The sequence below is a fragment of the Mytilus galloprovincialis genome, chromosome 8 (assembly GCF_965363235.1).
Source record: "Mytilus galloprovincialis chromosome 8, xbMytGall1.hap1.1, whole genome shotgun sequence".
Lineage (NCBI taxonomy): Eukaryota > Metazoa > Mollusca > Bivalvia > Mytilida > Mytilidae > Mytilus > Mytilus galloprovincialis.
In genome coordinates, this window is record NC_134845.1 from 54,764,667 (window position 1) to 54,790,287 (window position 25,621).

At 32.7% G+C, this 25,621-nt stretch overlaps 2 protein-coding genes across 3 annotated transcripts in view; one reads left to right on the plus strand and one right to left on the minus strand.

Moving 5' to 3' along the window:
* Window positions 1–1,844: 1,844 nt before the first annotated feature.
* Window positions 1,845–21,440, minus strand: LOC143042226 (uncharacterized). Its single transcript, XM_076214487.1, has 11 exons — window positions 21,252–21,440; window positions 19,268–19,411; window positions 12,459–12,544; window positions 11,642–11,753; window positions 10,272–10,394; window positions 9,193–9,642; window positions 8,720–8,858; window positions 6,286–6,422; window positions 5,639–5,782; window positions 3,750–3,878; window positions 1,845–2,611 (listed from the first exon to the last, which is right to left on the minus strand). The coding sequence occupies exons 1-11, from the start codon at window positions 21,265–21,267 to the stop codon at window positions 1,899–1,901; spliced, it is 2,193 nt and encodes a 730-aa protein (XP_076070602.1). The 5' UTR covers window positions 21,268–21,440; the 3' UTR covers window positions 1,845–1,898.
* A 2,095-nt stretch (window positions 21,441–23,535) lies between these two features.
* Window positions 23,536–25,621, plus strand: part of LOC143042227 (motile sperm domain-containing protein 2-like) — a 32,893-nt gene continuing 30,807 nt past the window's right edge. For both annotated transcript variants that reach the window (XM_076214488.1, XM_076214489.1), the window contains exon 1: window positions 23,536–23,569. In XM_076214488.1, the coding sequence (XP_076070603.1) occupies window positions 23,552–23,569 (18 nt within the window). In that variant the 5' untranslated portion in view covers window positions 23,536–23,551. The remainder of the gene's footprint in view (window positions 23,570–25,621) is intronic.

Sequence of the window (25,621 nt, forward strand, 5' to 3'; positions counted from 1 at the left end):
TCTTCCCACCCGGGCTGATAACCCATATCAAGTGCCTCTCGTGCAAAAAACCCATATCAGTGCCTCTCGTGCAAGTTACTTCCGGTGTTTCCGGTATCGGTTGTTTACTTTTCCATTGTGACGTCAGATGTTTTTTATGACGACGTCAAAATTTACGGGAACTTTTGTGGGGATAGTTTAATACTTACTAACAAATGCCATTGACAATTATGAATCATTTTATAGTACAACAAACATGGAGTAGTAATGATCGTAAAACTCTTCCAAATTTTCAATGTTTCAAAATGCCTCTATAGGAAATGTTACCATAAATATATAAGGAGTATATATGCTGTTGTTGGACAACTATAGTATATTTGATTCATAATTTTAATTTTCTTTATAAAATGTTTGACTGTTTTAGCTATTGCATTAGTTTATTTGCCTTACATAAAACTATTGTCGGAAGTATATGATAAAGCGATTAATACATGGTCTTTTCCATATCAGCCTAGGTATCATCCCTCGACCCATATCAGCACCTTGACTCCGTCTCGGGCTGATATGGGGGTCTCGGGATGATACCCAGGCTGATATGGAAAAGGCCATGTATTAATCTCTATTTAAATCTCTGAATAGTTGATAAACTTAACATTGAAAGGTTCATGTGGCAGTGAGCATGGTGCAGGATATAGTCTTCGACTGGGTTTTTTTTATGGCTGTATGAAATACAGTTTTCTCTGTTACGTAATTTGTTCTTGCTTTTAGTAATTGTGATCGTTTTCTAATACTGTGAAAAACATAGGGCTTTGTATCTTTGTTTTAGTTTGTTAAATTAACTGTTGTGTCAAAATTTACTTAAGTTGAAACGAAATGAATACATTGCTCACTTGCATTTGTATTGATGATTTGTTACTGTTTCTTTCACACACATGCTACACTTCTATTAAAATCACGGATAACACAGATTTATAGACACCTTCATACACTGACATTCGATCAAAAATTAACAACGAAGGTCAACGAAGATCAAAAGGTTATAATGTTAAAACTGTAACAAACAGAGGTATCAAGTCTCTCAGTCAAGTAAACGTTGAATTCATTTTGCTACTATAAGGTCCTTTTCGTTCATATTGCCCTACAAATGTTTACTAGGTTATTATCATTGTCTTTCTAATTGTTTTGAGAGTTCATACGAAAAGCGATTCGAAAGCATGAAATTTATAATGTGCCATTCTCATTTTTTACAGCTATCAGTCCCCGAAGGTATCATCAGCTCAGTAGTCAGTTATCGATATTGACATGATTCATAATTTAAAACAAGAAAACCAACGGTCTAATCTATATAAAAAACGAGAAACGAGAAACACCTATGAACCACAACAACAAAGGAAAACCACTAAACAACAGGCTCCAGACTAAGTATGGGTTGTAAAAAACGGCTTTAAACGTTTGAACTGGCACCAACCTTTACCCTAACCTGCGACCAATAGTGTAATTTTACAAATCGAGAGACCAAATTCAAATATAAATTAAAATTGCTTAAAACGACCAATAAGACATTTGATTTAAAACAAGTATAATTTCCTGAACGAAAAAGTTTGATCTATGACTCAATATAAATACAATATCAAAACGTAGGTGCATATATGACATAAGATGTTTTTAACTGTTTCAGTTGAGCGTTCCTGGTGAAAGTAAATCCAGAAAACCTATTGGGAGGCATGAAAATTATAAAGTGTTGCTGTCATTTATTATGTCAGCTCTATGTTAATGCTTTATCGTTTTCAACTCAACGTTTGCATTTTGAATTTCCGTATTTATCTTCAATTAATGTTATATTTCGAAATTAATTCAAGTCAACAAGCATTTGATACAATTTAATAGCACCAGTTATACATGCAAAACAAGCTGCGTTATCATAAAGCCATAATGAGCGTTTTCATATAAGCTGCAGCGGCCATGGCACTATATGGTTGCCACTCTTTACGACTTCCATCTGCATAATCGGCAATCCCCCGTATGATTAAAAAACTTTCGTTTCTATTACCCTCAAGCGATTCTAATATTGCATCCGTGTCTAAATCATAGGCTTTGATGCCGTAGAGTCGTGCAAACGTTTTACGTAGTTTTCCATCTTTTGCTATATTCATTCCATTAGAAATAGCACCAAACCGGACATTAGTTCGACCTTCAATATAGTTTTTATCACCAGATGGGTGCTGCACTTCTACCACTGTGCCATCTGGATTGGTGTAATATAATCGATCGGTGTTTATAAATGGTCTATGGAAACTTGATTCTTCAGCTTTCAGTCTTTCACTGGCCTCTTCTAAATATATATCCCATGGTCTTTCCGTGTCTGATGACGAATCCGTAACCTTTCTGATTTTCTCTGCTACTTTTTGTAGTGAATCATCTGCACATGCCCAATGTTTCACGCTAAACTTGAATTCGTCAGTTCGCACAGTGTGTTCTACTTTTTGACAGTGTACGTACAAGCAAGACCGTTCCTTTGGCGGCAATGAAACAACAATGTCGCCCAATCTAACATGTTTGCTGGCATCATCGTAATCTGGTACAGATCCACCTACACCGACGAGAAAAACGTGCTGCACTTTGCTAAATGTACCTATAATGTAATAATAATTTGTAATTAAAACTGAACTTATCAAACATTTGGAATCGGTCTACTAACAAAGATTAAAGAAAGAGAACAATTGTTTTACCTTGATTGTTTATGAAAATGTTCGCAGTCGTGGCATAACGCAATAATGTCATATTATACTGATGGACTTAAAATGAATCTATGTAGTCGACATAAAAATGAACAATATACGTATTAATATAAGCTTAGTATAAATGATGAGCTTTTACAAAAACGTTGGTGGGCCTTTCTTCTCACCAACCCAGTGACTGGCTTTTTTGTGATTAATTATAATATCTCTGTTACGTTGATTTTCTGTACATTTCCTGTTGTTCTGAAATGTTGAATTATTAATTAACCCTTCAAATATGTGTTTTATCTAATGGTAAAGACTGCCTTAGTTGTATTTACTTTTTTGGAGTAGCTACTCAAATTGTAGTTCATGGTTTAGTCAAACGTTATGGTCAAATTAACATTTCATCTACATTTCAATACCCATAATAGGAAATACAGTGTACCAAACTTTACACCTGGTCCAATCCATCAACTTTCGCGAGAATCTAACTTAACTTAAAATACTAGAACTGTATCACAAACTGATTACAAATATATTATTAAATCTAAAAGTATGCATATGTAAATTATATGTAAACTATGTAATTCAATGGTTGTCGTTTGTTTATGTGTTACATATTTGTTTTGCGTTCATTTTTTTTATATAAATAAGGCCGTTAGTTTTCTCGTCTAAATTGTTTTACATTGTCATTTCGGGGCTTTTTATAGTTGACTATGCGGTATTGGCTTTGCTCATTGTTGAAGGCCGTACGGTGACCTATAGTTGTTCATGGTCTTTAACTTTTTTGGATTCGAGCGTCACTGATGAGTCTTTTGTAGACGAAACGCGCGTCTGGCGTATGTACAAAATTTAGTCCTGGTATCTATGATGAGTTTATTTATCATTTCTGTGTCAATTTGGTCTCTTGTGGAGAGTTGTCTCATTGGCAATCATACCACATCTTCTTTCTTATATGTACTTATCACAAACATCCTAATACTTGGTATGAATTGTCACATCCAATATCAACATTTCGACACTGACTTATGCAGTAATGTGTAACCATACCAAGAAGTCTTGTCACACTGTTTTCTGTGGATATTTTAGAGTTTTCTGGTGACGATGCGTCCTTTGACAGTTTTGTAGATACAATTTTGTGTCTTCCAATTCTCCCAACTGAATATACTTGTGATTCACCTAAAGACAAAGAGGATCCACATATCAACATTTATATTACTTTCAAGAATTTTCAGAAATTATATTTTTTCTTGTTAACTGATTAATATTTGACATGTTTGAAAAATGTTTGACACAAAATAATTGTAATGTAAATCTTATTTTACTGTGAGAAATACTTTTTAAAGGAGAATATCTCTAGTTATCGTTTTGTCAAAGACGAAATGTATTAAAAAACTAAATCATACATGTTCTGGTCATTTAAAAAAAATGCCTAGTCAATTACACAACATTCAAATACAAATAATGACAAATACGTGCACAACATGTAAAATTCAAATTACTGCCGGTTAAAAAAGTCAAAAGTAAAATAACAAAATAAAACGAACTCCATTGAAAAATCAAAACGGAAAATCAAAAGCTCAAACACATGAAACGAATGGAAAACAACTGTAATATTCCTGACTTGGTACGAGCATTTCATTGTGTAGAATTGCTAGATCAAATTCCTGGCATTATTCGCATACATCTCCATTGTATTGACAACAAAGTGTGGATAATACAAACAGATTTTACACTGTAGGAAAAAATATAAAAGAATAGGGGTACAGCAGTTAACATTGTGTTATAATCTTAATCTCTATAAAAACAAACAAATATGAAAACAAAGAAACACAGAAACATACTAATTGAAATGGCCAGGAAACTGCTAAGTACATGTATAAAGGTGCTGTCAACATTTTATGATTAAAACTTATTTGTTTTGGGTTAAAAAATTAATAAAAGACGCTGACAAAAACTAAAGCTGTTTTTCTGGACTATCGAAGGCAATGAAATCACAGAGACATAGTGTTATTGAAATATCATAAGCATATATATATAACAAACACAACATTGGTAACTTACTTCGAATATATCTCCTGGCTAGCATTTCGAAATCATGTAAAACTTATTATCTAATTGTTATTGAAGATATGATTTATGATAAATGAATCATTTATAAATCTTATTATAAATACTAGTATCCAAGTAAGTACGATTTATGAAATAATGAATTTTATTAACTGTTGGTTACATGTAAACTGTTGGTTAAATGTTGTATTTGATTTATGCTAGGTAAATTTTGTATATGGTATATGGTTATAACAATTTAAAATTAAGATATTAACCCTTTACATCTAAAACAGATTAACATTTGCATTTTCAACAAAATAAGTAGAATTAGTTACTAACTATGATATCAAATTAAAGTCCCAATTATTATTATTTTAATCAAATTAGATCACAATCATTATATTAAATTACAAATAGTTACTTTGACTAAACATTATATAATGGATTCCAATTACAGTCACTGCCGTGATATTGATTCTGGTAAACAATCAATTCCCTTTAATATCTTCCTCCCAATCCTAGCAACTAGTGTTGTTAGCATTATTCAAAGGAATTTTTTTTATTTTAAATTCCTCATTCCTAAAATTTAATTTCTTTATTGTTATTGCCACTATGGACGACAAAAAGAATAACATTTTAAGTTTTCGTTTCTGATTAGACCCTTTTATGTTTTGAGGTTTTACCATGTTAATTTATTCTGATTCCTACATTTTAGTCGCGAGTGCACACACATAGTAAAGTGTAATAAGTTTACCGAGCCGTGCGTAGTGAAACTGGTATTTATCACATGTTACAGAAGATTTAAATGAAAGGAAATATGTCGTTCCTCTATTCTTTGGTTGGAACTAAGGCAAATCCAAATTTAAGGTGAACATTTTAGTATTTACCTTCTGTTTTGTATTTGACAAACGTAGTTTTGTTGTCAATTAATGCATCCACCGCTAGCTTTTCGCAATAGAGTGACGTGATTACAGCTATAGTTGGCTGCTCTTGACTTGTCAGACGAGGAATGTTTTTAACAATCTGTACTTCTGTAAAATGAATATGAGATGTTCGTCAAACGATGAATTTTATACGTTCAACCAAATTAGGATAAAATAAGTTTTCAAAACTGCAACAATTGCTTGACGTATCAATATCAATAAACGTAAAGATATTTAAGAAGATAACTATATCAAAGCATCAAAGATACCGAGCTTATCATTGATACCGAGCGTATCATTTTGAACTTCAGACACACTTCGTCTACAATAAACTCATTAGTGACACCCGAATTAAAACAGTTCGGAGACCTAATTTAAGAGCATTATAAACAACAAATTTAGAAAAAAAAGTAGTGCCAAATTATTTACAGCAACAAAAGTATAACCGGCGGTATGCCATTTCATTTTAACACAAACTATATATTAGTCTGGTGATCTTTTTGGGGGAGAACAGGTAATAGTTTCCATTAGACTTATGTAAAACCGACTTAAAAAACTCACACACATTAAAATGAATAGTGTGATTCTTGATAATAGAAGATATTACTCACCGTCTTTTGCATCTGCTCCCCCACTTTGTATCCTCATCCAAAACCCCTTTTCTACTTCCTTGATAAACCCTTTATTTTGAAGATCATTCAACATTACAGCTGCTGTTGTCGTGTCAGCCAGTTTAACTTTGCATAACCTACAAAATCGAAAAGATTCCGTTTTTTAAAAGGGATTTATATAACTCACTTTTATGGTCACTTTTCAACAGTTTAAGATCGTGTATAGATTTTAAATATTGTGTTGCTTGGTGGCGCCTCCTTTTAATTCTAGACTGTTGAATATACTAAACTATTATACTGGGTAATAGACTGGGCCACATGCCTACCAGTTCATGTTTGCTAAAGTGCTCTGGTGCCTGTAAAAATCATATCTATTACTTGGTTTATTTTACTTGACTCGGCAGGGTTTAAGAAGTCTGCTTATTTTAGACCAGTCAATCTATAAACATGAGTTTTAGGATTAATTCATCAATGAAGTGTTCAGTTATTCGTGCCATATCATAAACTCAGTTCTTTTGAATTTGCGTTTGGTGACATTGATAGGTGATTAGAGTTCAATTATAATTATAATGGCAATCATCCTTATCACACACATCTTTGTAAAGACTGTCCTTATGCAAATTAAAACATAAGCTCCACCAGATCAGTTGAAATAATATTGGTATTACAAGGCAACAAAATATAACTAAGAGAGGGACGAAAAATACCAGAGAGAGAGTCAAACTCACAGATTGAAAATAAACTGACAACGCCATGGCTTTAAATAAAAAGACAAAACAGATAAATAATAGTGCAGAACCACAACATAGAACAATAAAGACTAAACGACACGAACCCCACCAATAACTAAGGGTGATCTCAGGTGCTCCGGAAGGTGCTCCACATGTGGCACCCGTCGTGTTGCTTATGTTATTACAAATCCGGTAAATAGTCTAATTCGGTAGGTCACATTCGTGAAAAGTGAAACGGTATTGTAAATACGACATAAGGAAGATATCCGATATCATCTGTAAAACGGTTATTTCATAACGGTCAACCAACTCGTGATGGCGTTCGTAAAATCTACGAAGGGATGATTTCAAATTCATCATTTGGAACTCTTAGTATAAGAGCGTATTTGTGTGTAGCAATCATCTATCAAGAAACTCATGATAGGAAATACAAGCCCGGGCATATCGTATCAATTAGGAGATATATACTCCATATACAGGCGCTGCTGGAATGCTGCTAAAATATTCAAAAACTAAACCCCAGGACTATAGATTGTTGAAATATATATATGTATATAATGTTTCTCTTACTGTTCTAGTATATAAAAAAATTAAAGTGCAAGAGTTTACGCTGTTCAATATTAGAACGGTTAATCAACTCTCGACACTTCTGGTTTGTTTCAAGTAATAATGAGTAAAACATAAAACCTGGAAAATTCATATTAGATTTACAGCTTTTTCTTCTCTAGTACAACCATTTAAATAGAATAGATATTTGAAGGGAGAACAGTTTCCTTTCGATTCGATAACAGTATTGAAAAGGGATATAGTTACGATACTGTTGTCAGTTCATTTAAGATTGCATATTTTGGCGTTAATATTGATTCACCTATAAGGTCTTTGCATCGGAACTAAACACATTTATTTAAAAACCAGTTGTTGGTATGACACGGGTGATGTTCTTCTCATATATTTTATGATGGTATATGATACTAAACCCCTAACAGTAAGAATTGTGCCTGATGTTCATATAATGAAGACATAATCTTTCAATCAGTTTGATTGAAGTCTGGAGCTGGCATATCAATTTACTGCTAGTAGTCTGTTGTTAAATTTATGTATTATTGTCATTTTGTTTATTTTCTGTGATAACATCTTCTGACATCAGACTCTGACTTCTCTTGAACTGAATTTTAATGTGCGTATTGTTATGCGTTTACTTTTCTACATTGGCTAGAGGTATAAGGAGAGGGTTGAGATCTCATAAACATGTTTAACCCCGCCGCATTGTTGCGCCTGTTGCAAGTCAGAAGCCTCTGGCCTTTGTTAGACTTATATCATTTTTAATTATAGTTTCTTGTGTACAATTTGGAGTTTAGTATGGCGTTCAATATCACTGAACTAGTATGTATATTTGTTTAGGGGGCTGCTGAAGGACGCCTCCGGGTGCGGGAATTTCTCGCTGCATTGAAGACATAGTCGGGTTGTCTCTTTGACACATTCCCCATTTCCATTCTCAATTTTAGAAATTAGACAGTATGAAAAATCGAATTCTTAAATACAATGTGAGAACGATATCTCGCAAAATCTTTATCTAAATAATATATTATTTTCTTTGTTCTATATCATTAAATCATTCGTAAAATGATAAAATATGGGCCAAAGTGATGCATGTTTAGGAAAAGACAATATTTTGATCACAACATTTACGAACAATAACCTACTTGAGTAAATTTGAAACAGGTATTGTATTAGGGTATGAATCTTCCAAACATTGTAATATTCGCTGTTTCTTTGCCAACCATATCAATGATTTCTTCAGTTTCTTTTTTCGCGCTTGTTTGCCAAATTCCTCCTCGGGATCTGTGAAAATAGAAAACAATCCAGTTAACATAGATACAAGTTACTATAATGCTACCACTTGCCTATCCTACCGAAAACATGATTAGATTCAGAAAATTTGACTAACATGCAAACAGACACAGAATAAAAGCATAATTTCGCAGACCTTTGTAATCATTGTTAAAACACATTTTTTAAAATAAGTATTATAGTTCATATGAAAATATAATATAAAAGAAATAACTTCTGTCAATTGTATTGACTTTTTTTATATTTTTGAATGCAACATCCATAAAAAACGATGTTGTATATATGTTAGATTGGCAAAATTATACTTATGATATATATAATGTACCTAATATTTCAGCGAATTCCCACTGTCCTCGTGATACCTTGTCTGTAGAAACACCAAGACAGTTTACATTGAACTGTTTATTCGGCGGAACATACCAGTGTAAAAATCTACCATATCCATATTGCGCACCACGCCCAACTTCGATATGGTTTTCGGCCCAACTTATCCAGAAATATCGGAAATCATCATTTGTTAGAATGTTTAGAGTCAATGCTTCTATTTTCACTTGTCCCATAGCACCTTCTTTGATTGTTGATTTTGTATTGTTTTCAGCGCCAATAGTTATCTCCCATGTTTTACGCTCAAGTTCACTATAAACTGCTGACAGTGCAATGTGTGCATCACCAGCGGCTTTTAACATGAAGGTTATAAATGTTTTATTTTGAATAGGTATTTCTGGGAGTAATTGATAGGTGTAAACTGCTGGGGTGAACACTGTGGTAAAACTTTCTAAAATGAAAAAAAGATATACAAATATAGATTATATAGATATACATGAACTGATCATAGATACCAAGTATAAATATTGTACGCCAGACGCGCGTTTCTTCCTTGTGTCTACAAAAAACTTATCAGTGATGCTCGAATAAAACATTACATTATATCTACACATAGCTAACACATCTGCTAATTTAAAGACATCAACCAGGGGGATCATTTACTGCTCTGACACATTTTTGTTCAGGGGTCACCTCCGACAGGCCTATTTTCTCGCTGTGTTAAAGACCACCGGCGGCATTCGGTTGTGTTTTACTCTTTGGTCGGGACGTTGTATCTTTCGCACATTTTCATTCTCTATTTTATAAATATGCCTCATATATTAATGTAAGTCAAAACTCAGTAACGTCATCAGTAGTGAGTGGTACGTTGTTTTAATTCATATATTAATGTGTTGTTCCTATCATGAAGCGAATTAGAACTTGGCATATGAACACTTTGTGATATATATATATTTTCTTAGGTAGCGGTTTTTCAGGGGGATGTTTAGTTGTTAAATTGTCTTCTAAATCTACTCGTTTTATTACTGGAAATGACCTTATATGGATGTTATGTTTTCTCGTTAAGACATTTCTACTTACTGATTGGAGGTAGAGATTCTTCAGGGGGAGGTTCTGTTGTTTGATTGACTTCTAAATCTACTCGTTTTATTACTGGATAAGACCTCAATACAACCAATGCTTTCTTGATAAAACCAATATAATCTGTAATTTTCATTAGACATAGCAAATGATATTGTGCTAACTACTTTCAAAATTCAAAATCAGCTCCGATTATGTTATTTAGGTGATATGCATTTGTTTGAGATGCAATTGTCTTTTTTTAAGTCTTGCATGACCGTTTTCTGTGGCAATTATTAAATTGTTGTATGAAGTCGTTGATTTGATAATTTAGGAAACCTTGTGCAAATTTCAAATGGAGTGCCAAGTAGAAAATTCTCCTTCCGAATCACAATTTGTAAAAGTAAATTATAGGTCAAAATATGGTCTCCAACACGGAGCCTTGGCTCACACCGAACAGCAAGCTATAAGGGAACCCAAAAATGACAAATGTAAAACCATTTAAACAAAAAAACAAAGGTCTAATATATAGAAAAAAAAAACAAAAATCGAGAAACAATAATGAACCACATCAACAACCGAAAACTACTGAACATCAGATTCCGGACTTAAAGACAGATGAAAATGAATGTAGCAAGTTTAAACGTTATAATAGGTACCAACCTTCACCCTTAGCTGAAACAATATTTGAACATCACAAAATAGAGAGACACAATATGAAATATCAATTGAAAAGGTTTAACTCAATCAAATAAATACAATTTTACACCATAAATATTATCTATAACACAATGTAAATACAAAATCAATAAAGTAAAGGGTTAGATTTGAGTCAATTATAAAAAAAGATCATAACCCTGAAAGAAAAATAAATGTGCATTGTTTTACATTGCGCCAGTCGTCCTAAACATTATGAAATATTTCCCACTGGACAATAAGCAAACACTCATTAAGTATATTGCATCAAAGTCTCTTATCCCATTTCTGATAAAATGGGCATTATATGAAAAAACTCTATTTTCTTTTACTATTTTTTCTTTGGTTATGATTATTGCTGCCACATCACATGTCATATAAATTATGCTATGTTGCTTTACAATAAATTGAAATGTATCTTATATGACAGTGTTAAAATTGTTCAAGCTTTTTTTGTTTTATTCTTTTGGTGTTATCATTTCTTTAGTTTTGTGCATTTTATTTTGGAGCTAGTTGTCATTTTTACACGACACAATAATGTATTGTCATATGTGTATACGTGTATGCAAAATAAAGACATATGTGTTATGTAAACTAGCTTTTTTTTTCCTTCTGGAAGTGTGTATATTTTTTTCAGATCATCATGACTTTTGTTTCAAATACTCAAATCATAACATATTTTCAACTTATTTTACTTTTTGGAAAATTTGTTGGATTCATGAGCTCCTGAAAATAGTCTGTAAAAGTCTTTTTCTTTGTCATTCCATCGGCATTTCCTTGAAACCAGAAACGTAGTGTCCAGTAATCCTGTAAAAGTAAAACAAAAATCAAAAAATAATTCAAACTACATACGTGTACTTTGCATTTATACTTTCTTTTTCTGAAACGGATATATGATGTAAATATTGTATAATATATTAAATAAGCTAAAGTTATACAGTTTCTTAAATAATGATGGCCGGAAATCATAGTTTGCCACTGTAAAACAGAATAGTGGCAAATGTTTTGACTTGCGACATTCAATCTTTAAATCCTTAAGGTTTTTAAAAAAACTAACTTGTGCGTGTCTCTTTTGATGTTTTAAGTTACCATTAAATTAAATATAAAACATTATCGCATCAACTAGAATAAAATAAAAGTATTCTTTTACCAAAACAGTACCTCATAGTTCATATTAGTCGGTTTATTTGATCGAGATTATATAATTGTGTATATGGTTTTCATATTAAGGTGGTACCTAACACTACAGGGAGATAACTCTGTAAAGTCAGCCAAACGTTTTAATTACGTTGTATTGTAAAAGGAATATTAAAGCTTCTCAATGATCAAAATTGGTGTTTGTCAAATTTCTATATAACCAGTGTAATTTTTCTGACAAAACGGTTGATTCAAAATTTTTAAAATTTTTATATTTTTGTTAAAGTGTCAAAGTAAATACTTTGGCAAAATTTTAAGAAAATTAAACGAGCCAAATTAATTTTAGTGAAAGTGTTGGGTACCACCTTAAATTACCTGTATAGCTTCATTGTTGTGGTCTTCGTCTACCATGTAAGCCAAAAACTCTAATCTTCCTTCTGATGCCTCAACAGTATTCAGATCTGTAAAAATCAAGAAACAAGAAATTCAAAATATGTCAATAGGAAATCATTCTAAATAACTCACATTCATTACATGTCAATACTGTGGATTCATTTATCTTCGTTGGTACCAATTTTCGTTGATTATGGAAAACGTACGTGTTCGTGGATATATAATTTTGTGGTTTTGTCGAAGTATGCATACAAGTCTATAGCAAATTTAAAATTTGTTGAATATTAAATTTCGTGGTTCACCTGTACTCACGAAATCCACGAAAATTGGTATCCAACAGTATAGGGCACAATGTCCCGCTCGTACTATCATATTTCCATGTTCCTGACATCTGGGTACTAAATTTAATTTGTATGTTCTAAAGTGTTCACATTATCATAAAAATCTGTACCTAGCTCGAGCTGATGTTATCACACTTTTATGGTCATCTGCCCTAGCGCAAAATGTCAGCGTGATGGGTGGATGCATGAACAAACGAGAGGATGCCTATTGGGAAGCATACTACATTGCTACTGTCGTAAGCCAGTCATAAAAAATCTATGAAAATTTCCCTGATTATGTACATGTATACTAGTATGATACATGCGAATCTTCTGAAATCAAGCTCATAACATAAACAAGTTTATTGTGTTTCTTCCATTTGTTACCTATGATGAATAGTGTTGCCCAAACCCTACCCGAAGGTTGATACAGTGGGTAGGTAGGTAGGCATTATCTTTTTTAATTCGGCAAAACAAAATGAAGTGTCAGATGTTGTTTTGTCTTCATCCCATTAAATTCCATTAAAAAAATACTTGTTCGCATGAGAACGACTAAAGATCTTGAGAAGCCAGGTATTTTTTGGGTAGGTAGGGTTAGGACAATCAAACGTATTCTTTTTAGGACCTTATGTATACTATATGGCAAGTAAATTGGAGTAAAGCAGACTGTTTTTTTCTATACAAAATTTCGCATCTTTTTCTGAATTGTTTTTTCCCTAATCGCCCAAATATCCTGTTAAAATACTACTTTTTACTCTATCTTCTTTCAGTTGCAATCTATAGAATCCCAACCGTACCATGAGTTTTTAAACATCCCGCACAGCCAAGTTTAATAGATACTCTTTTTCGGATGAGTTTTACAGTGTCAGTGGGAGTTAAAACTTCAGGTAATAATATTTCTAAACATTAACCCACTATTCAGTTAAAAGGAAAAACGAAAGTCAGTGATAAAAGACTTTTACAGAACTGATTGTAGCGCATAAATCAGAGAACGTATATTGGACAAAATTAACCAATAGTAAAATATTAATGAATTCCAGCTTAATTGTAAGATGCTGGAAAACCATTAGCGCTCTTGAATAATAAACGAAAACAAGGCTATTATTACAAGAGTAACAAATTAGACATTCATCCACTAAACAATATGTTACTGTCTAGATATATCGATAAGTAAAATACGATTATTATGGATAAGATGTATGATTTTTTAATTAAGATCCCCAAAGGAAGGGCAATATGCATTAAACAAATATGACCCTTCACATTTAGCAAATTTCCTGCATCTACTTGTTATTATTTTACTTTTGTCTGTAATTTATCTATTTGTATATATACTATTTATGCAAATATTTGGTTGCTTAGCTGCAACATGTACCAAGGGCAGTGCTATAGGATTGTGGACTTAAAAGCTTTCGAAAATCTCCACGTAATTGATGCAAAAAAAAATTACATAATATATAACATGTATAAAGCGTAATGCATTTCACTGCAAATAACGTGTTACTAGAATGTTGTATAGCACGAGGAAATAAAGTTTTAATCATTGTTGAAGATATATCGGTGACTCTAAATAATTCACCTTCATGTCGTTTGATATTTGTGTAGGAAGCTGTCTTATTGGCAATCATACAAAATCTTCTTATCAGTGTTATAAACTATCCATAATAAATCCAATTTTTCTTCTTCAAGTAGATTTGCATATTTCTCTAACATTCGAGTCTTAAAGACGATGACATGCAGAAGAAAATCGACCGCCAAAAATCTTATGTTTAGTGGGAATGTTTGTTTGGATGAAATCTTGCATCCTGACAGTGTTATATACATATGGATGTTAATTTTGTGTACAATTCAAAATTTAGATTTATTTCTCACCAGACGTTAAGATGTATCACTCAATCAAAATTGTTCACCAATGGTGTACTAAACCAAATATTTAAGTCTGATAATGTCAGATTGAATAGTACTGTAATAAAAACGAACAAACCTAAGAATTTTGTAGATTTTACATCTTTCAGTCAACAGGAAATATTTCCGAATCTAGGTAAACTCATAAAAAAACATAACTAATGGCTAGTATGCTTGCTCGAGAGACCCCAACTGAAAACCCGTCTTATGGTAACGTAAATAAGTACATGCATTAAGGTCTAGGTGGGGTATACAGAAAGGAGAATGAGCAAAAAGTACAGAGTAAAGTATAGAACTTCAACATAGCGTGGTTTTCAAATATAAAGCATGAAGACTATTGGGCTAATATATATATATAATATAGAAGTGAGGCCCTTTATCCACTTTCACTATTTCCACTTCCTTGTGCATTAGGGCGAGAAGGACAATAACAAATCTTTATTTTAATGCTTAACCCTCATTTGTTTTTATTAAATGCTATGATGTTAAAAATACAGTATACATATATATTATACATTAATGGATTCAAACAAATGCGGTTAAATGCCGAAATTTTTTTTTTACGAAATCACTGATAAGTTTGACATGTTTGATAAATGTAGAGTTTTTAGATAAATATTAGATTGCAATAAATAACTTTATCTAAATTGCTTTTTAATTCTGATTTATTAAAATAACCTGGTCTCCTAAATAGTTAAAACTTGAGCAGCCTTTATTGATTTGTCATGCAAAATGAGAAAAGTTGATATTTTATAAATTCACGTACTAGACTAAGTGTATTTGACTTAAGTCTGTCTTTGGTGTAAGAAAAGAGTAACTCTTTTGTGCATCCACACTAAGTATTGTGTGTGAGGGAGCAGTTGTGCAGTAAATTGTTTGATTCTAAATTTTTGATAACAAAAATGTGCTATAGAAAACTGGTTTCTTATGTCCTTTTCACTATAGTACAAAAGTTAAAAGATTCATTTAAAACACAACTGGATAGAACCTGTATGCAAGTTATTTGAAAAAAATAGCATCATTGGATATAGGTTAAAAAATACATTTTTCTCCAGAAAAAAAAACTGCGTTTGTCGCCACAAAAGATGAATGGTCGGTACTTGAACATTATTTACATAAATGAGAACATCTCACTATGTACATATTTGCTATTTAATCTTTCGTGCAAAATGAAATAATATAAGCATGATAAAATATTTTATTTTATCAAAATACGCCTACAAGAATCAGATACATTTTTTGCAATGGAATGTGTAACCCATGATGTTATCAGAAGGGAACAAAATGTGTATTGTAAAATTTAATGTTCTATCTTTCTTTGTTGTGATGTTACACTATTTTTCAGGTTATGGTGAAGGTTGGCGCCTATTAAAACGTTTAAACCCGCTGCATTTGTTTGCACTGTCTTGTAGGTCCGGAACCTGATGTTCAATGGTTGTCGCTTGTTGTTGTGGTTCATAGGTGTTTCTCCTTTCTTGTTGGTTTTTTTTTTATAGATTAGATCATTTGTTAATTTTTTCTGTTTAAATGGTTTTACAATAGTCATTTTTGGGGCCCTTTATTGCTTGCTGTTCTGTGTGATCTAAGGCTCCGTATTGAAGGTAAAGGCCGTACTTTAGCTTGTAATGGTTTACGTTTACGAAAAGTGATTTGGATGGATACGTGTCTCATTGGAACTCATAACGCATCTTCTAAGATCTCATACCACTGAGCAGATTAGACCAAGTTAAATGGTTTACGCACACCAAACTTATGTGTTATATATATATATATATAGCCATAGCATATATCGTATATTTGTAACAGGAGCATGTTAAGTGATAGTATATCGTATATTTTGTTAAGGGAGCATGTTATTTAAAAGATTGTTGACTCTCTAATTTTTTTAGGGAAAAAAAGGTGTTTCAGAAAGGAAGTGGGTATAATATAAGGGAGCTACCATTTGATTTTTATGGGGGGGGGGGGTGGCTAGGATGAAAAATTTTGTCATGCATTTTTTTTAGCTGTAATCTCTGTCCTGCCTTTTTATTTTTCACTCTATTCGGTCCTGCCTTTTTTTGTTTTTTAGTTTATCCTGACTTTTTTTTACCTAAATTGTCGTCCTGACTTTTTTTTTTGCAAGTGTCACATCCTGCCTTTTTTTTTACTCAAAACTCCTGTCCTGCCTTTTTTTCAAATTTCATCCTAGCAATTTAACTAAAAGATCTATCCTACTTTACTAAACTTCTTTCGGAGACATGTCTGACTGTCTGGGACTAGAGCAGTCAACAGAACAAGGTCTGACTGAATATTTTTACGATAAAATTAAATGTGTACAAATAAAACATTGCATCATGCAGCCATACATAATCCTTGGATTGTAATTTAGAGTATGTTCGACCCACAGTAAGCATGCCATTCTTCCCACTCAAAAGATAAAGTTCTACTTCAAACCGGTCGATATATGCATTCTACATGAGGGTCTGGATTGGGGAGGGGAGTACGTCTTCCTTTTTGTATTCTTCTTTTAATTGTTTTTCAAATGATGTTCTTCTCTTTGTATGTTTTTGCATCTCTTTATTTGGTCCATGCATTTTTTCTTTATTCTTTTGATTCCGCTAATAAGTATTCTATAAATCCCTCGTCAAAAGACGTTTAAAAGTCCAAATTGAATAACATCCCGTACAAGGCAACGAACATTTATAGTGAAAAGTATCATACTTGAAAAAACATAATATATTCGATGCGTTTGACCGGCTTACTATGTAAATACTATTTACTATAGTTTAAAGCTTGCAGTATTTAGGTGTCGAATACGTTGTGTGGGTGTTGTCTCAAATTTATCTTAATCTTTTAACATTTCGCTTAGTTTTTGACATTGATTTTGCATAAAATCTTTTAAATAACGTGAACCTTCGTGTACACATATTTGTGCAATGTCACATATAGATTTAATTGGTTTCTTTTTGGTAGTACTTTAAACGATTAATTTTTTTGTTGCTAAGCAGGAAGTCTTAGAATGGTTTTTGATATTTTTTCTATCTTCCTACGACTTTACTATAACTTAACCAGTCCAAGATGTAAAATTTATAAATATTGAGTATTTAATAACTATCCAAATTATAGTGTCCCATATATTTGTTTATTGGATCTTTATATAAAGGTCTGTTAAAGTCCGATATGATTGCTGTATCTATCTACATATTTTAACATGGTGCATACAACAAGAACTAGTCACTCTAGATCTGTCACACTTTTTATACGTGTATTTTAAACTGTTTATTACAAAAATACATGCAGGTGTATAATATCCAGATTGATGTGACCACTGACCATAAACTACATGAAACCAACCCGTCTTACAGCCGATTGCATTGAGTGTGTATGTAAAGGTAATATCTTTTGTTAGCGTGTTTGCTAGCTGAACTGTGACATCATTATTAGGTAAGGTATACTACGCTCCCTTCGAAGTATGCTAATCGCTAGGTTTCTTAGACTAGTATACTCTAGTAGGAGGGTTGTTTATCTAACATAATAATGACTTCACCGTTCAGCTAACAAGCAAGCTAACCACAGATATTACTTTTACATTCACACTCAATGCAATCGGATGTAAACCAATACGTTAATCAAAAGTTCTTGTTCAGTGAACTGTGATTCAGTTCATTGTATATTGCACACGGGAACAAAGTTTTCAAATCAATGTGACCTCAAACAAAACTCTTTGAGGGGTCCGTAGATCAGTGCCGTAGATGGAATAATGAAAAAAGGTGTCGGTCCGTTCCAACATGCCCTCAACTTCCAGTGGCAGCCCAAATTTCCTACTCTTCGAGACTCCTCGTGGGGTAATTGATTATCTGATTACTTGACCGTTTTTATAGCGATTATTTGAATACCAGACCAGATATTTCATGATATTTGATTATTTGATTATCTTTTATTAAAAAATAATCAATGATTATGTGATTAAATCCTATCATCACGTTATACAAAACAAGAAAGTGTCTATAGTACACGGATACCCAAACTCTAATTTGGCATTAAATTTGAAAGATCATATCATAGGGAACATGTGTACTAAGTTTTAAGTTGATTGGACTTCAACTTCATCAAAAACTACCTTAACAAAACACTTTTAACCTGAAGCGGGACAGACAGACGGAAGAACGAACGGACACACAGACAAACATAATGCCCCTACTACTATCGTAGGTGGGGCCTTACAACATAACGTTAAGATAACAGATACCCATTGACAAAGCTCGAAACAAGGTACAACCCAAACCACAAGTGACTTTACTGTTTAATACATGCACATGCCATCGTGATCTGAGGTCATGTGTTGTTGCTATTTACAAAAGTGATCATATGTAGTATGTTAAGGTCAAACTAGTTCTTGTGTTTAACGGTTCATAACCAGAAAAGTTCATAGCATGTATCAGAGGTAGACATTCAAATTTAGAGTAGGTAGAGCAACAGAAAACACACTATCTGAAAAAAATGATCTAACTACCTACATTGTACACACATATCCCTCTTTTTGGCAGGAAACAGGAAACAAATAAGTATATACAATATAATATTTACCAGTGGCTGCCTTATTAATGAGAATTCCTTTATACGGGCCACCAGCAACGTGATGCACTTTCTTGAAATCAATTTCACTATGATTCACTCTCTCCAACCTCATGATTGCGCTACCATTCCTCTTGGCCGCAGTCATCACTATCTCTACAACAAACATTTGGGGTTTCAGTTTCAAAAGTTAAAGAGGCTTTGCCAACCAACCTTCTCGAATCAAGTACATATAGCTGCTAGCCAAATTGATATTTTGTCTTTATCATACCCAGGTTTATAAGTCTTTTTGGAGACATGTCAACTGAACTACAGATTGTTTCCAATTTATTTAAGGATAACAATATATATAAGTTTACTGATTCGAACGACACTGCTGAGTCTAATTATCCTGCTGTTATGAAATCGTCCAGTTCTACACTCCAATGCCGATTTTTCTTCCCTTCTGAATAGTTTCATTTGCAAGTTTATGAACAGTTCAAAAAGAAGCGATCTTGAACAATGATAATTAACAAATAGTGGCGTATGATACCAAAGGGACATTAAAGTTGATTACTCATAAGTCGAAAATAAACTGACAACGCCATAGCAAAAAAAGTTTAGAAATAAGGTTAAAGCCGGGAAAAAATGATTTCATGATCATCCCTAAAAATAGCAGACGCAATTACAAACCTTTATCCTCATGTATATTCCGCTAAAAAAGGAACAGAAGTAAATCGCCACCCTTATGTTACAGAAAGGATATATCTTATTAATTTCACACAGTTCTTAGCAAAAATAATGATTGGCAAACGTTTGCGTACCATTATTCGATAAAACAAAAATATATGGTTACATGGTTTGAGGCAATTCATAGCTTACGAAGATATTTCGAAACTTCATCTGACGCCAAAAAAATATCTTGACATTCCATGCGTTTTTAATAAATTTAAATCAAACTATATCTATATATAAATGGGATAAAATGCACTACATCTTAAGTTCGCATTTCTTGATATTATAGTATTGAATCAACCACATGCTCGTGTTTTTAATTCTAATCATTGTTGACTTTTAACTTTAAATTTTACGATTTATTTACAAATTTATAGAACATGAAGATGAACCTTCAATAAAACGTACTCGAGACGATAAAATTCAGATAAGTGTTTACATTGAAATGTACAACCCAGTTTAATCGTCTTAGGATAATAAAATTTAAAAAAAAAAACCGGCACATACACTTATTTGTAAACATGAAGAGGACGAGACTCGGAGGGGATATTTCCATTAAGTCTTTTGATAATTTAAATATGTTTAAAGTATCAAAATAACAGTGGCTTAATATAGAAAAAATGAAAATTTTCATTACAACTATTGTAACCGCTAAAAATTAATATGAGTTTTTAAATCTTTTCCAACTTTCGTTCTTAAACACATGGCAACATGCATTTAAAAAACGAAATGGGGATTCCCTTACATCACAGACTGAAATTCTTAAAATATCGATTTATCATAAGTCTCCAAAAAGAATAATACTTTGGAGAACAGAGCGCTGGCTTGTGCGACATTAAACTATAGAATTAAAAAGAAAGATTGCATTCTGATTTTGGTATAAAAGTATGCTAGCATGTTCAATAATTTAGTTCCACATATAGCCAAATTATTTACTATACGTATCTGTAAAATGTATTGGTTGTTGAGACAAATAATACCATACTGCCGAGATTTGTAATGATTTACTTGCATATTCAGTTTTTTGCGCACATTTTTATTTCAAAGATCAACTAACGGAGTTTTAGTTGTTCTTTCCAATACCTGCAAAATTATCAAATATGATATAATTAATATTTCTATAATGAATGAAATCTAGATGCATTTTGACAATGATCGATTGTTATTGTACACAATTACATTAGCTAATTCAATTTCTGTAACTTCTAGATGCTGAAATCGATTTAGCAAATCTCAGAATATAGCATCAGAAAAATTATAACAACTTAAATCTTTCCCCTACCTTCTTCTGCTTCCATGGCTGCCACTTTCAAGCAGACGACAGTTTCTCTAGTGTCACGAGGAATGCCCTCCTACGTATCTTTTGCAATGTACATTTCCCGTATCACACCCTGTTTATTTAGTCCATATAATAGATTTATAGTCCTACCAAAAATGGAATTGACATGTAGGTAGACGCTTTCAAATCTTTATTGATTATGTCTAGTCTAAATATAGAATGTCCACAATATATCTGTTCTAACCTTTCCCGTCCGATTTGATGGATAACGCTGATGTATAAATGAATTCTAAAGCATACGAAGCATCGGAATTTGTGATTGTAAAGGTTAAAACATGCTGTGTCCAATTTGAATTTTGTATGCAACTATAATAGCATTTAAGTTTGTCCGTAGTGTGTAAAATATTCAAATTGTTCATAATTTTTTCAAGTAGATTAAACCTGTATAATGTAACATTTGATCCCTTTGATCATTGATGGTAGTATGATAAATGTATCAATGTAAATGGTCATCCATTTTTGTTATACAAATTACAAGTATTGAATAATTTTTCCTCATCTCAACTATCTAGATACATGTACTCAGTTCACTCGTTGTACATGATTGTGTAGATCTTGAGTCTTTTTTTTTTTTGGTCCATTGAAAATGTAAATTAGGTTTATATACTCTTTGTCTGATTCAAATCCAGTTGGTTTGATAAAATTCATCAAGACAAAATGTTACCAAACTATGAGAATTCGCTATAAACATCAAACCGCAAATAAGGCGCCGTATAACATTTTGGTTTTATGGACATCAAAATAAATATTATATATGGAACTTAAGCATTAGACTTGCAACATGGTCAAGCTACGGACCCCTCAAATAGATTTTTCAATTGTTCTGAAAGGTGCTAGGAGGTATTCATCCCGATTTCCCGCAAAATTATGGCCGTATTCTGATTTTCGCGGATATATAAATAGAGAACCTGAATTCTGAAAATGAAATCATCAATTTCCGAGTCCCAAAAAAATGTAAATTAAGACGTTTAAAAAATGGTCCTTTTGCCGCTCATCTTAACATAACTTGTGAGTGAAATTGTGTTTGGTACTACCATTACACGAGGCATTGGTTTTAACGTATGCGTTGTGACTGCATATAAAAGGACGAAGACTAAATTTTCTTCATTTACGGTACGAGCTTGTCTTTTTCGTAGGCACTCATTCAGTAACGGAACGAACATCAAGTTAATTTCAAAAAGGGGATATGTTTTTTTTCCTGAAAATGTATTCTGATCCCCTAGTTTGATGAAAATATAGTGTGGTCAAGCAGATGACAAAAAAAAAACATTCAGAATCGAGATTTTCACCATACCTTATAGAGTGAGTGACCCATATTCGCCACATAATTCGTTCCTTCCCACTTCCATTCGACCTGCATTCAAATATTTGGAATTTTTATGTAGGTTTCAGAAATTTAACTTTATGAAAAAAATGGTTGGTAAAGGAATTATCTTCTAAACATTGGTTAATTGTTCTAAAAATGGACACAAACTCAAGAGGAAATCAAGTTTTTCGTGTATCATGGTGGACACATTTTCGCCGCAATTTATGATATGACCATCCTAGTATATTATGAAAACAAATGTTTGTAATTACATAAATAAGTTTAAAAGATCATTCCTATACGATTTTTATCACTAATATTTACTGTAAGACTGCGCATAATTGCCATATAAATCTTACATAATAGCAAGAAATTGTTTTAAAACACCTGCGTATTTCTTTATAAGTGCGAAAAACCTTGGAAATGGGCTAGAGGACTAGCAACTGTTCAAACATTACAACAAAACTTTATCATCTATTTAGGCAAGTACTGGATAAAGGCACACACATTTTACAGAAAAAAATGCAAAACGGCGAATTTGTGTCCATGGCGAATATGCGCTCACCACCCTCTAATCCCCCGGTTATAATGTTAAATTTTGAAGAAAAACATATTTTGGTTGAGAGAATGAGGGGGTCGAAAATAAAAAAAAAAAATGAATCCATTTTTGTTATCTGGATTTGTATCATAAAAGGTTCGAGTTCACTTTATGGACGTTCCCAGTTGACTCATTCTCATTAGTTCAGTTTTGGTTGTCTGTTTTGCAGACGGTCCAAGTTATCTCTGGGCCGAGTTAACATCCGTGTAAACAAGAGTTATCGTCCCTGGAGGTCAGCAGCAATCGGAACAACTCGGCCTTTCTGGTTGCACGAAGCTATTGTACTGCGTAGCGAGAATGGCCGAGTAGTTACGATTGGGTCAGCAGACGACAACAACAATGGCGGATGGCGATAAGGTTTAAAAATATTTATTTTAAAATCCTCGCATGATGATAGTTTCATGTTTTTAAAAAACTATTTATGTAGGAAAATGAAAAGAACATTTAGAATTGTAGGGTTGTGAGAAAAAAAGCCGATCATGCTGTGATAATTCACCACGAAATGCATAATAAACAATGTTTCTTATCAACTGATCAGTCCACGGTCCATCAGTGTCATTTCATAACACAAATGACGCGAATCTCACAAAGTCAGATATCAAGCTAAATAAAAACATATGAAACCTATAATATAAAATGATCAAAAACATAAGGATCTCCTGTAGTTGGTGATCACAATACTGGTATACCAGTATTGTCCACAATACTGGTATAAGAGGGTGGTAAAGGGGGGTACTGAACACGGAAACACGTGAAATAAAAATCGCAAAAACGTAGCACGAAAAATAAAAATCGGGAAAAACGAAGCACGATAAATAAGATCGTAAATATGAAGGAAACAAGTGCCAGAAGTTATATCCAGTCGTTCTTGTAGATCATGCAGCCATTAGTAATGAACATTGAAGACCTTGCGGTCACCTTTTAGCGTCCGCTACTTGCATCTTACTTGATAAAAAATTGAATTCATAGACTAGCAATTTGATGGACTTAATACATATTGCAAAAGCAAAATTAGAATAATAACAATATATACATCAATTTCTATAAGTTTACACAAGTTTCAGAAGGTATTATAACATACTGACTTTTTAATCAAATTCGGGACCTGCACTAGAAATTAAGAGCACTGACACGAAACATGGAAAATAAATAAGGGGAAACACGAAGCACGTAAATCGAGCCAAACACGAGAACACGAGAAATAACACGTTAAAACACGAAAATACGTGAAATAAAAATGCCGAAGACGTTGCATGAGAATAACCCTTTACCACCCTCGTATAAAAATTTTGTACCAGTATTGTTACTTTTTATAAAAAAAAACAGCAATACTGGTACATTACTGATATACCAGTATTGTAGTTGTATTGTTGACTAGATTATATTGAAGATCAAAGGGAGATTAAATGGAACTCAAAAAGATTATAGAGGATAACAGTCTGCACGGTTAGCCACTAGTCCGATGCCCCAGACTAGTAAAATTTCATTCAGACTAGTAAGTTTTTGACAAAATTTGTTTGGACCAATAAGAGAAATGTCAGGATATTGGTCTTCGGACTAGTAGTTGAAAAAGTTTTTGGTGCAGACTGGATAATTGTGAAATCAATTAACAACCAGTTAAAAGTCATTACTATACTTGCACAAATAAACAAAGGATTATTGAAATTAACTCATATCAAGGATTTGTATAGTGAGACAAGGATTTGTATAGTGAGATATAGTCTCACGGGCGTATGACATTTGCGCCGATTTTTATGCAGTTAAGCTGCATTATGCGAGCACCCTAGATTTGTGTTCTACCCAATAAATCCTGAAATACTTGCCATTGTTATTATCTAGCTTGTTACCATGTTATATATAACTAATTGAACACTTTTTTAATACTTTTTATTCTGGATTACAAAAAAAATGACCAGAAAAACCTTAAATGATCGTCGATTTATTCAAAAGTTTTAAAGTTACACATAGGAAGTAGTGCTTATTAAAAATCCTTGTGTAGTTCATTATGACTTGTGCTTTTAGCTAAGATGTCAAAGAACAATTGTATGAAATATTTAATCGCCAAAAATGTCTTAAGACAAGCAGTTTAGATTTCCCAAATGACAAAAGTCGTAGGAATATTGTTTGTCATCAATACGTAGTACAACTACGTCAGTAGTCTATTATATTATTCAACTAAAATTGAGAAAGGAAATGGTGAATATGTCAAAGCGACAACCACCCGACCATAGAGCAAACAACAGCCGAAGGCAACCAATGGGTCTTCAATGTAGCGAGAATTCCCGCACCCGTAGGTGTCCCTCAGCTGGCCCCTAAAATATGCATAATAGTACAGTGATAATGGACGTCATACTAAACTCCGAATTATACACAAGAAACTAAAATTTAAAATCATACAAGACTAACAAA

What these genes read in the sequence shown, in the direction of transcription:
- LOC143042226 (XM_076214487.1), bottom strand. An exon ending in AGAATCTCTACCTCCAATCA is followed by an intron (nt 9,643 to 10,271) that starts GTAAGTAGAAAT and finishes TTTTCATTTTAG; the next exon opens with AAAGTTTTACCACAGTGTTC. An exon ending in GGGAGCAGATGCAAAAGACG is followed by an intron (nt 5,783 to 6,285) that starts GTGAGTAATATC and finishes TTCATTTTACAG; the next exon opens with AAGTACAGATTGTTAAAAAC.